Raw genomic sequence first — 13,578 nt, forward strand, 5'->3', positions numbered from 1 at the left:
ATATTTAATAATATCGCGCAAAATTAACTGACAGTGATTAGATAATTAAATTAATAATAAGGTATTATGGTACAAAAAAATTACAAAATATATGTTACTTTTTTCAAACTACTTTTTCCAACGAAAGAGAAAAGAAAGGAATTGCAACGTATTTCATTAATAAATTTCTCACATGTATATATCGTTATTTTACGTGAACATACATACCACGCAATGACATTGTGTTTTCATAACATTAGCAGCTGCTAATCGTCGTGCATTTATGCTCTAACCTATTCCACTTACGTCTAGACAGAAAGTTAGATCTTATAGCTGGGAACACTACCATCGATTTTCACAATTACAGACGTTCGCTACATTCATAAGTAAAAATCGATTTGAAAGTACTACAAGAAATGCACGCACGCGATATCATGAGCGCAAGCTCAACGCCCTTACAATCGATGCACGTGAATTATTGTAAACAGTCGTTTTCCACCTGCCGGCGAATATGCATCTTTCCGTTCGACGTCAGACAGATCCACCGCAAAACACAAACTACGAAAAAGATATCGTTTACGTGACGAAACACAACAAATGGGTTCTGAATTCCATCGGGATGTGGCCTGCTGTGCTAAAAGGGATCGGCAAATTTGTACCAAAAGTCGTAATCGGTCTCAGTAATATCGTGTCGTTTCTCAACGTGATGCAGTGTGTGCTATACATTACACTGGAAGAAAACGATCCTTTACTAAGACTGAGGCTCTTAGGCTTGGCTTGCTTTGCTTCAATCAACCTGATGAAGTATTGGGCTTTGATAGCACGCAAACCGAATATCGAATATTGTATCGAACAGGTGCATACAGATTGGAAGCAGGTCAGTCGCGCATGTATATATGAAAGGCTCAATGGAAAAGAGAAACTCTTCTGGTTATGAGTACTAGGATACCCATTTGGTATACACTTGTTAGAAAACATGTTAGAAAAATGAAATAAGTGCGAAATAAATAGCATGAGAAGCTTATAATTTATACCACATATCACATTTTTTATATACAACGTAAATATCCCAATACTTGTGGCTGGCAGTGTACATGTATTTTGTGTAAAAGCAAGATAAATATCTTACAGAAAGAAAAAATACGTGATAAACATATTTACCTAGAAAATTTTTTACGAGTTCTCAAAATATTAAAACTACAAGTGGCTATAAAGAATGTTTGCACAAATCCCTGTTTATGTTATACTGTATTATATCGTAAACTACACTCGCATATTATGGAACATTTTTATCACATTCTACATATTTCATTTTATAAAAATACGTAGTACTATGATACAAAATTTAGTATACTTAAACCTAATTAATCAGTATATAAATGTTATAATATATAAAATGGGATGCAAATACTGTTGTGGACACTGTACATGTAGTAAAATTTTTAACTCTAACAACACTTTAAAGTCTGTAAACATACTGGTTTCTGTATTAAAAAGTGACTTTACTCACAATTTCGCCAAATTAAAATTTTTCTCTCAATCACTTATTTATAAACATGACTCAGTAGTATTATTTATAAAAAAAAATTGTACAAATTATTTGACAGGTAGAAATCCAAAGAAATCGCATACTGATGCTAAAATACGGAAAGATAGGACGAGATCTGACCATATACAGTGCCGTGTTCATGTATAGCGCTGAAATATGCTACGTTACAGTCATGCAGTATGCAATGGGATTAAATATGAAGGAAAATAATCGTACAATCAGACTGTTAGTGTATCCTACATATAGTGGATTTTTCGATGCTCAAAAAAGCCCTGTCTATGAAATTGTATACGTTCTTCAATGCATGTGCACATTTTTATTTAACTCAGTAACAGTTGGGTGTTGTGGATTGGCTGCACTTTTTGCAACACATGCCTGTGGACAGATTGATATCGTCATATCTCAATTGGATGATCTGGTCGAAGGAAAATTCTCCGAGAAAAATTCTAATCCGAACACTCGACTGATGGAAATCGTAAAACATCACATAAGAATTTTAAAGTACGAAGGTAAAGTAAAACGTTGCTTGATACTGACCAAACACATATCGCGTACTATTGTAGATTTTCTGCGATGATTGAAACGGTCCTGCAGGAAGTGTGCTTTTTCGAATTCGTTGGTTCCACTTTTGTAATATGCTTGCTCGAATATTACTGTATAACGGTACGTTCTTGATGCTGCTGGTTTGTATTTCTAGAAGTTTATGGTATTTTTATGTTTTTAGTAGGATTGGCAACAGAACGATAAAATTGGTCTGGCAACCTACTCGATGCTATTAGTATCCCTAACATTCAATATGTTCTTGTTATGCTACATTGGCAATCTTCTAATAGATAAGGTATTTTATAATATTGAACTCTTTTCAATATAGCAAAGTAATCAGTGTACAAAAATGTATTAATCAATTTCGTTTGTTATTCGTCATTTATGCTACAGAGTACTAGCGTCGGAATATCCTGCTATATGATTGACTGGTACCGCTTACCTATCAAGACAGTTCAAGATCTCATATTGATCATCGCTATGTCAAATAGTCCGGCAAAAATTAGCGCCGCCAGAATATTTATTTTATCTTTACCTACTTTTGGCAATGTAGGTTTTTATAAATGTTACATCTATGATTTGCATGTTCAAATTTTATGTAAATCGAATTTTTTATTTTTGGGTGATTAAATGTAACTTTGTCTTTGCAGGTTCTAAAGACATCGTTCGCGTATTTAAACTTCATTCGGAATACTATTATCTACTAATTTCACAATTATTCTATTATTTTCATATATCTAATCATAAAAAAGTAAATAAATAAATGTATTATGAAAGTATTCTTTGCTAGTTAAATATATATTGTATAGCGTACATTATTTTTTTACTTTGATACTGATACATAACATTTTGATAAATATGTACAGTGATTTTGATAATAGATTATCCTGGTGGAAGATCATAGAAAATGACGACATATCAAAGTTTGTTTGTTTGTTTGTTTGTTTGTGAAGTCATGACGAAATATTTACGTATATATAATATATTTTATTATAACTTATATTTAACTATATGAAGCTATATAAGCATCATATTACACAGACATAATTTTTTATGTCTACGTACAATCAACAGTCATAGCTTCTTATATGTGGAGAAACATTGCCCAATACCATAATCGTTCCTGCTAAGTAGAAACGCCATTTTATAATAAAACATGCCAATCCTCTTAATTCGATATCCGAATACAGTGGTTCAGGTTAACGAAGACAAAGGTTGAGAACTTGGTTTTCCAGATGTAAGTTCTTAACAAATTCGATACTTGACAAATGTATACAAGTTATGCACCGTCTTATGTTTGATGCTTTATGAATGAAGGAACGAACTAAGGAACACTTCCCGGCGGTCACGCAATGGTTTTTGTATCGGCCTTCACTCTGTGTTTTGGGACAGTAGCTAGCAACAGAAGTAAGATTTTGCTGGTGCTACGAAAACTATTTAACACAAGGCTTTGATACTAAGTTACAAAATGTGTCGGTGCTGGTACTACGGTATGAGATGTTTTTGGGTCAGTAATCCTTCCGGACCGTACATAAGAGTAGAGTATTTTGTAAAATATCTGACAAACAATATAATTAGCAGACATTTTTAATTATTTACATAGCAACCATATAAGTATCCAAAGAAGCAATGAAAATATTTTAACATCCAATAACACATAGTCAGCATTTCAGAAACAAGTAACTCTGTGGAAAAATCACATATTACAAAAACGAAAAGGAATGTTGGATTTTTGCCCACAAGAAATACCAAACTATCTTCACAAGGACATTAAACATCCTGTTACAGTTTTTACCATCATGTTTATGTGAGCCAAGTTTCTCAACAATAACCAACATAAAAATTGAAGAAATTATTAACATAAACGAAGAAATGAGAAAAGAAATATCATATATTAGATCTAACATTACTGAAATCCACGAAAACCGACAAGTTCAGGTATGGAATCAAGATTAATTTAAAGTAGTTTTACGAAAAAATATAATTAAAATAACTCTTTTTTCATAAATACACTATTTTTTAAATTATTGCTTTTCTCAGTATTATGTAACCTGTAATACCTATATAATTTTTAATGAAAGATATGTGCATGCTTACTTTTATTGTCAGTTTCGTGGCATTAGGGATTTCAATGTTCCACAAATGTCTCATAATCAAATATATTCCGTAACTTCGAAAGGTTCAGAGCCTCTGGTCTAGACAGAGAGTTAGATTCTATACCCGTTACCAGTTAGTTATTCACTATAATTACAGACGTTCGCTACATTGATGAGTAATAATCGATTTTGAATTGCTGCGTGAAATGCACGCACGCGATATCCCGAGCGCAAGCTCATCGCCCTTACAATCGATGCACCTGAACTGTCGTAAACAGTCGCTTTCGGTCTGCCCGCGAATATGCATCCCTCCGTTCGACGTCAGACAGATCCACCTCAAAACACAAACTACGAAGAAGATATCGTTTACGTGACGAAACACAACAAATGGGTTCTGAATTCCATCGGGATATGGCCCGCTGTGGTAGAAGACATCGACAAATTTTTACCAAAAATCGTAATTGGATTCAGTAATTTGGTGTCGCTTTTTACGGTAGTGCAGTGTATACTACACATTATATTAGAAGAAAAAGATTCTTTATTACGACTGAGGCTCTTGGGATTGGCTTGCTTTGCTTCAATCAACCTGTTGAAGTATTGGGCTGTTATAGTGCGCAAACCGAACATCGAATACTGTATCAAACAGGTGCAGACAGATTGGAAACAGGTCAGTCGAGCAAAGAATAAAAGAACGAAGCATCAATGGAAAAATGATGGACACTGCTACTTATCAATGTTAGAATACTCACTTGTTACAACATTTATTAGAAATCCTGACACATTTTATTATATTTAATATTTTACTTTATAAGGTACATATGATGTGAGTAAAATAAAGTCTACAGAATATGAAATTGTGAAATACAAAAATACGTGATAACTGTAGAATAAAAATAATAAGAAGCACACAATTTATATCAAATATCACATTTTTTTAAACATAACGCAGATGTCTTATTATTTATGGCTAGCAATCACTTTGTATTAAAAAAAAAAGACAAATAGCTACAGAAAGAAGCGATACGTGATATACGAACATATCTAGAAAATTATTTAGGAAACTTCCAAACTTTTATAGTTACAATTGGCTACAAAAAGTACTTGCACGTATCTTTATTTATGTGAGGCATATTAAACTATAAATTATACGCATATATTATGAAGTGTTCTTTATCATATTCTGTATATATGTCATTTTCGTAGAATTAAATTTCTGTAAGCATATGAGAATACATAATATTATGACGCGAAACTTAATATACTTGGTCCTAATTAATATGTAAATGTTATAATATATATAATGATATGCAAATACTTTTGGAAACACTGCGCCGGTAAACGTATAGTATTTTACGTCTAGAAGTACGTAGTATGTATGTATTTAAATGTAACTGTTCCCACAACTTTCCCAAATTAGAATTTTGTCGCTTGCACCACTTCTCCAAACAACTAACTTATAGTGTTGTTTGTAAAAATGTAAAAATCATTTGACAGGTAGAGTTTCAAAAAAATCGCATGCTGATGCTAAAATACGGGAAGATCGGCAGAGATCTGACCATATATAGTGCCATGTTCATGTATAGTGCTGGCATGTGCTACATTACGATCATGCAGTATGCAATGGAAATGAGCCTGAAGGCAAATAATCGTACAATCAGAGTGTTAGTGTACCCTACGTATAGTGGATTTTTCGATGCTCAAAAAAGCCCCATTTACGAAATCGTGTACGTTCTCCAATGTATGTGCACATTTGTGTTCAACTCTGTGACAGTTGGGTGTTGTGGATTAGCCGCACTTTTTGCAACACATGCCTGTGGACAGATTGATGTCGTCATATCTCAATTAAATGATCTGGTTGAAGGAAAATTCTCCGAAAAAAATTCTGATCCGAACACTCGACTGATGGAAATCGTAAAACATCACATAAGAATTTTAAAGTACGAAGGTAAAGTAAAACGTTGCTTGATACTGACCAAACACATATTGCAAACTATTGTAGATTTTCTGCGGTGATTGAGACGATTCTACAAGAAGTGTGTTTTTTCGAATTCGTTGGTTCCACGTTTGTAATATGCTTGCTCGAATACTATTGTATAACGGTACGTTCTTGATGCTGCTGGTTTGTATTTCTAGAAGTTTATGATATTTTTATGTCTTTAGTAGGATTGGCAACAGAATAATAGAATTGGTTTGGCTACATACTCGATGCTACTAGTATCCTTGACGTTCAACATGTTCTTGTTATGCTACATTGGCAATCTTCTAATAGAAAAGGTATTTTGTAATACTCAACTCATTTCAATATAGTAAAGTAATCAATGTACAAAAATGTATTAATCAATTTCGTTTGTTATTCGTCATTTATACTACAGAGTACTAGTGTCGGAATATCCTGCTATATGATAGACTGGTATCGCTTACCAGTCAAGACAGTTCAAGATCTCATCTTAATCATTGCCATGTCGAATAGTCCGGCGAAAATTAGCGCCGGTAGGATGTTTCTCTTATCTTTACCCACTTTCGGAAATGTAGGTTTTTACAAATATTTTGTTTATGATTTGCATGTTCAAAATTGATGCAAATCGAATTTCATTTAGCGATGAATAAATATAATTTCATCTTTGCAGGTTCTAAAAACATCATTCGCGTATTTAAACTTCGTCCGAAATACCATTATGTACTAATTTCACAATTATTTTGTTATTTTCTTGTGTTCAGTTGTAGAATAGTGAATAAAGAAATGTACTGTAAAAATATTCGTTACTACTGAAATATACATTATTAAATGGTTAAAAATCTGCATTAGATCCAGTAATGAATATTGTAATTTATATTACGTCAAGACCATTAAAAACATGCTTTTTAAAAAGCTCTCTATATCTATGAAATTGATGAAAATGACATTTAGTGTGTTAAAATAGCAATTTAACAGATATTTTTAATTAGTTAAATAGCGCCAATAGAAGTATCCAAGCAAAGAATCAAAATATTTCGACATCCACTTACAAATAACATTTCAGAAACAAGTAAATCTTTAAAAAAATCACATATTACAAAAAAATACAAGAGATATGATTCTTCCGCTTCGTACTAAAAATGTGAGGGAACTATTTCCACTATAACGTTTAACGTTTATCTCCCTTCTTTAGATATAAAGAATTATGACCTGTTATAAAATCCATTTAGCGCAGTTAATACGTCGAGTTGCAAATTTTTGTTACACAGAAGAAGAAAAATTGATTAGCTTGTCAACAGATTCTGTCAAAACGATGAGAAATGTTGGATTTTTGTCCACAAGAAATACCGAACTATCTTCACAAGGACATTAAACATCCCGTTACAGTTTTTACCATCATATCTATGTGAGCCAAGTTTCTCAACAATAACCAACATAAAAATTGAAGAAATTATTAACATAAACGAAGAAATGAGAAAAGAAATATCATATATTAGATCTAACATTACTGAAATCCACGAAAACCGACAAGCTCAGGTATGGAATCAAGATTAATTTAAAGTAGTTTTACGAAAAAATACAATTAAAATAACTCTTTTTTCATAAATACACTATTTTTTAAATTATTGCTTTTTTCAGTATTATGTAACCTGTAATACCTACATAATTTTTAATGAAAGATATGTGCATGCTTACTTTTATTGTTAGTTTCGTGGCATTAGGGATTTCAGTGTTCCACAAATGTCTCTTATAATCAAATGTGTTCCGTAACTTCGGAAGGTTAAGACCCTCTAGTCTAGGCAGAAAGTTAGATTCTATACCCGTTACCAGTTAGCTATTCATTACAATTACAGACTTTTGCTACATTGATGAGTAATAATCGATATTGAATTGCTGCAAGAAATGCATGCACGCGATATCATGAGCGCAAGCTCATTGCCCTTACAATCGATGCACCTGAATTGTAGTAAACAGTCGCTTGCGATCTGTTCACGAATATGTATCCCTCCATTCGAAGTCAGACCGATCAATCGCGAAATCCAAACTACAAGGAAGACATTATTTATGTGACGAAACACAATAAATGGATTCTGAATTGCATCGGAATATGGCCCACTGTGCTAAAAGGCATGGGCAAATTTTTGCCAAAAATCGTGATCGGATTCAGTAATCTTGTACCGTTTTTCACCATAGTACAGTGTGTGCTATACATTATATTGGAAGAAAAGAATCCTTTATTGAGACTGAGGTTCTGTTCCTTGGCTTGGTATTCTTCGATCAACCTGATGAAGTATTGGGCTCTGATAGCGCGCAAACCGGATATTGAATACTGTATCAAACGGATGCAGACAGATTGGAAGCAGGTCAGTCGAGCAAGTGTATGTGAATTACTCAGTGGAAAAGTGATAGACATTGCCAGTTCTAAGTATCAGGATATTCACTTGTTTGTACATTTATTAGAAAACTTTATCACATTTTCCGATATTTCATATGTTACATCATAGAGGATATATGGTATGAATAAAATAAGAAGTTTATAGAATATGGAAATATTAAAAAATTATGAAATAATTGGAAAATAGAAATAATGAGAAGCACAAAATTTGTCTCAAATATATTTTTTTAAAGATAAAGCAAATATCCTAATATGTACTTATGGCTGGCAGTGTAAGTATATTTTCCATAAAAACACAGATGGAAAAAATATCTAATCTACATATTTGTCTAGAAGATTTTTTATGAGTTTCAATGAAAATTTTAATATATAATATGATTATATATAATATTTCAGTTTCATAATATGATATTTTTGTAGTCATATGAAAATATACGAAAACGAAATTTAATGTACAACGGCGTGGCGTGAAAAATGTTTTTTGTACCCACTGCATGTGTAGTAAAGTATTTTACTGTTTAGAAGCACGCAGTTTTCTGTATTAAGATGTAATTTTATTCACAGTTGTCGTAAATTAAATTTGTATCACTAGCACCACTTTTTCTCTGGACCAATCACTTATAAATATGATTCAGTACAAGTGTTTTTATATAAAAGATATAAAAATCATTTGACAGGTAGAGTTTCAAAAAAATCGTATGCTTATGTTAAAATATGGAAAAATTGGTCGAGATCTGACCATATACAGTGCCGTGTTTATGTATACCGCTGGCATGTGCTACACTACCATCATGCAGTATGCAATGAGAATGAGCCTGAAGGAAAATAATCGTACAATCAGAATATTAGTGTATCCTATATATAGTGGACTTTTCGACACCCAAAAAAGCCCCGTATACGAAATCCTATACGTTTTCCAATGCATGTACGCGTTTATGTGCATCTCTGTGACAGTTGGGTGTTGTGGGCTGGCTGCGCTGTTCGCAACACACGCCTGTGGACAGATTGATGTCGTTATATCTCAATTAAATGATCTGGTCGATGGAACATTCTCGAAGAAAAGTTCTAACCCGGATACTCGGCTGATGGAAATCGTAAAACATCACATAAGAATTTTAAAGTACGAAGGTAAAGTAAAACGTTGCTTAATACTGACCAAAAACATATCGCGTACTATTGTAGATTTTCTGCAATGATTGAGACGGTTCTGCAGGAAGTGTGCTTTTTCGATTTTGTTGGTACCACGTTGCTAATATGCTCGCTCCAATACCTTTGTATAACGGTACGTTCTTGCTGCGTCTGGTTTGTGTTCCTAGGAGTTTATGGTACTTTTATGTTATTAGTAGGATTTACAAAACAATAATAAAATTGGTCTGGCAACATATTCGATGCTACTAATAGCCTTCACGGTTAATATGATCTTGCTATGCTATATTGGCAATCTTCTAATGGAAAAGGTATTTTGTAATATTCCAATCTTCTCAATATAACAAAGTATTGGTCACTATGGAAATTTATTAATCAATTTCGTTTATAATTTATTATTTGCTATAGAGATATTGCTATAGATATATATTATTTGCTATAGAGTACTAGCGTCGGAATATCTTGTTATATGATTGAGTGGTACCGCTTGCCAGGCAAGACAATGCAAGATCTCATTTTGATCATCGCCATGTCGAATAGCCCGGCGAAAATTAGCGCCGGCAGAATATTTCTTTTATCTCTGCCTGCTTTCGGAAATGTAGGTTTTTACAAACATTTTTTACGAATTAATTTGAAGATTTTAATTAAATTTTCATTTGATTAAAGATTGAATGTAACTTCATCTTTGCAGATTTTGAAGACATCATTCGCGTACTTAAATTTTGTCCGGAATACCATTGTGTTATAATCTAATAATTATTCGGTTATTTCCATATATCCAATTGTAGAATAGTAAATAATGCAATGTGTTGTAATAACATTCCTTGCTACTTAAATATATATTACATAACATACATTATTTTTTTACTTTCATTACGATACATAACATTTTGATAAATATGTACAGTGAATATTATTAAATATCATTAAAAATGTTAACATATAAAAATTTATTAGTTTGTGAAATCATAAAATTGTGATATCATGCGGAAATATTAAGGTAAAGATAATATATTTTCTTAATCGTTTTTAATTACACGACGTCATATAAACATTATATTATATCAAATCACAGGCACAATAATTTATTATGTTCACATAGAACAAACAGTCACAATCTATTTTCATGTAAAAGAAGCCAGCATTTAGAAATATCGTTTAACATTAACTAGCACTAATTGTGAAATTAAATAAACAATAACGTACTCGAATGTAAGTAAATTACAAAATATATATTAAGCTTTCAAACTACTTTTTTAACAAAGAAAAAGGAAAGGAATTGCAATATATTTTATTAATAAATTACTCACCTATATATATTGCTATTTTACATAAACACACATACTATACAAAACGATACTGTGTTTTCTTAACATCAGCAGCTCCTAATCGTCGTGTATTTATGATCCAACCTGTTCCACTCGTGTTTAAACAGAAAGTTAGATTCTATAGCATCGTAAGTTCGCTATTCACTACAATTACAGACATTCGCTACATTGATGAGTAATAATCGATTTTGAAGTTGTGCAAGAAATGCACGCACGCAATATCATGAGCGCAAGCTCAACGACCTTGCAATCAATGCACCTGGACTATCGCGGACAGTTGTTTTCGACATGTTCACGAGTACGCATCTCTCCGCTCGTAATCAGACCGATCAGTCGCGAAATCCAAACTATGAAGAGGACATCATTTACGTGACGAAACACAATAAATGGGTTTTGAATTCTATTGGGATTTGGCCGGCTATGGTGGAGGGTATCGGCAAATTTTTACCAAGAATCGCAATCGGACTAAGTAATTTAATATTGTTTTTCACCTTGGTGCAGTGTGTGCTACACATTGTATTGGAGCAAAAAGATCCTTTGCTAAGACTGAAGATTCTGGGCTTAACATGCTTTTCTTTTATCTCCCTGATGAAGTATTGGGCTCTGACAATACGCAAACCGAAAATCGAATATTGTATCGAACAGTTATATGCTGATTGGAAACAGGTCAGTTGCAACAAGTATATCTGTGTAACCCAGTAGAAAAATGATAAATGGATTGCGAATTTTTATGTATTCGTGAGAAATTGAAGCAAATTTCTGCCTAGATCTTAGCCTTCTGATCCTAGTTTTCCGAAGAATATGAATTTGCATAAATGTTGGCAGTCTAATAATATAGATATATGTAACTGTATTATTTTTTCAATTGACAGATAGAATACCAAAGAGATCGCAAGTTAATGCTAAAATATGGGAAGATTGGACGAAGACTGACCGTATACAGTGCTGTGTTTATGTACAGCGGTGGCATAATCTATCACACGGTCATGCAATATGCGATCGGATCGTACGTCGATGAATTTAATCGTACGATCAAATTACTAGTATATCCTACGTATAGTGGTCTTTACGACGTTCAAAAAAGTCCCATTTATGAACTCGTGTACGTTCTCCAATGCATGTGCGGATATGTGTTTGACACTGTGACAGTTGGAGCTTGCGGACTAGCTGCACTTTTCGCAACACACACCTGTGGACAGATTGATGTCATTATGTCTCGACTGAATGATTTGGTTGATGGAAAATTTTCCAAGGAAAATTCTAATACGAGCGTTCGACTGATGGAAATCGTTGAACATCATATAAGAACTTTAAAGTACAAATAAGGAGGTGAAGTAAAATGATATTTATTATTAATTAAATACATACAATGCTATTGTAGATTCTCTGCGATGGTTGAGACGGTTCTTCAAGAAGTGTGCTTTTTAGAATTCATTGGAACAACGTTTGTAATGTGCTTGCTCGAATACTATTGTATAACGGTACATTTTTGCTGCTCCTAATTTATATTTTCGTATTTAATTTTATGGGTATTGTTATATTTATTTTTATTCTACTAATTTATAATATTTATATACTTTTAACAGGACTGGCAACAGAATAATAAAATTGGTCTGACAACATATTCGTTATTGTTAATATCCTTAACGTTCAATATGTTTTTACTATGCTATATTGGTGATCTGCTAATTGAAAAGGTATTTTGCGTTATATTTTTATTCGTAATCTATAATATCTTATTACGAAATTTTACCTATTATTTGCATCATTTACATTACAGAGTACTAACGTCGGAATATCCTGTTGCATGATAGATTGGTATCGCTTACCAGCCAAGTCAGTGCAAGACCTCGTTTTGATCATCGCAATGTCAAGTAATCCGGCAAAAATTAGCGCCGGTAGAATAGTTAATTTATCCTTGTCTACATTCGCAAGTGTAATTTTTTACAAAGATTCTAACTATTTAAAATTGATTTCAGCTATTTATCTGTTGACAATTAAATGTAACTCTATCTTTACAGGTTCTAAAGACGTCATTCGCGTACTTAAATTTCCTCCGAACTGCCCTTGTGTAGTAATTTAATAATTGTTCAATTTCCCAATATTTAGTCGTAGAATGATAAATAAAAAATTATATCATAAATATATTCAGTCCTGTTTAAATACTTGATATTCTCAAATATTATTACAGGTTATCCATTGAATATATTATTTTTATAGTTTGATAATGATATATGACATTTTGATAACCGTATATGTATAATTGTTTTCGCAGTAGCTTAACCAAATGGCAAAAAATCACGAGGAACATCGACATATTGATATTTATTTACTGAAATCATACTAAAATATCAGAGTAAAGACATAATACATTTTATCATTGCTATTTAATTTCAGCCACGTAAATTGTTATGTCTATTACATTTAGAAATATTTTCTCCATATTAAGTGACAAAAGAAACCACATACAAATTCCAAAGTATTTTATTTACTTACTTATTTTATTACTATTTGCTACAAATATATACGCTATACTCTTTCTTAACACTACAAGTTCTTAATCGTTATGCACTTATTCTCCAACT

At 32.4% G+C, this 13,578-nt stretch overlaps 4 protein-coding genes across 4 annotated transcripts; all 4 read left to right on the top strand.

The window, feature by feature from the left end:
* The first annotated feature begins 490 nt into the window (after positions 1 to 490).
* LOC122573902 (odorant receptor Or2-like) lies at positions 491 to 2,786 on the top strand. Its single transcript, XM_043740856.1, has 6 exons — positions 491 to 856; positions 1,587 to 2,029; positions 2,092 to 2,191; positions 2,256 to 2,366; positions 2,465 to 2,620; positions 2,722 to 2,786. The coding sequence occupies exons 1-6, from the start codon at positions 491 to 493 to the stop codon at positions 2,776 to 2,778; spliced, it is 1,233 nt and encodes a 410-aa protein (XP_043596791.1). The 3' UTR covers positions 2,779 to 2,786.
* Positions 2,787 to 3,937: 1,151 nt separating this feature from the next.
* Positions 3,938 to 6,927, top strand: LOC122573906 (odorant receptor 83a-like). Its single transcript, XM_043740869.1, has 7 exons — positions 3,938 to 4,009; positions 4,325 to 4,834; positions 5,662 to 6,104; positions 6,167 to 6,266; positions 6,331 to 6,441; positions 6,540 to 6,695; positions 6,795 to 6,927. The coding sequence occupies exons 2-7, from the start codon at positions 4,469 to 4,471 to the stop codon at positions 6,849 to 6,851; spliced, it is 1,233 nt and encodes a 410-aa protein (XP_043596804.1). The 5' UTR covers positions 3,938 to 4,009; positions 4,325 to 4,468; the 3' UTR covers positions 6,852 to 6,927.
* Positions 6,928 to 8,121: 1,194 nt separating this feature from the next.
* LOC122573915 (odorant receptor 4-like) lies at positions 8,122 to 10,489 on the top strand. The gene is made up of 6 exons (XM_043740882.1): positions 8,122 to 8,487; positions 9,197 to 9,639; positions 9,702 to 9,801; positions 9,866 to 9,976; positions 10,108 to 10,263; positions 10,357 to 10,489. Exons 1-6 carry the CDS (start codon positions 8,122 to 8,124, stop codon positions 10,411 to 10,413), a joined length of 1,233 nt encoding a protein of 410 aa, XP_043596817.1. The 3' UTR covers positions 10,414 to 10,489.
* A 792-nt stretch (positions 10,490 to 11,281) lies between these two features.
* On the top strand, positions 11,282 to 13,068 carry LOC122573844 (odorant receptor 13a-like). Its single transcript, XM_043740761.1, has 6 exons — positions 11,282 to 11,659; positions 11,866 to 12,308; positions 12,375 to 12,474; positions 12,580 to 12,690; positions 12,774 to 12,929; positions 13,015 to 13,068. Exons 1-6 carry the CDS (start codon positions 11,282 to 11,284, stop codon positions 13,066 to 13,068), a joined length of 1,242 nt encoding a protein of 413 aa, XP_043596696.1.
* The last annotated feature ends 510 nt before the right edge of the window (positions 13,069 to 13,578 follow it).

Source organism: Bombus pyrosoma, linkage group LG2 (genome assembly GCF_014825855.1).
Source record: "Bombus pyrosoma isolate SC7728 linkage group LG2, ASM1482585v1, whole genome shotgun sequence".
NCBI classification, from domain to species: Eukaryota; Metazoa; Arthropoda; class Insecta; order Hymenoptera; family Apidae; genus Bombus; species Bombus pyrosoma.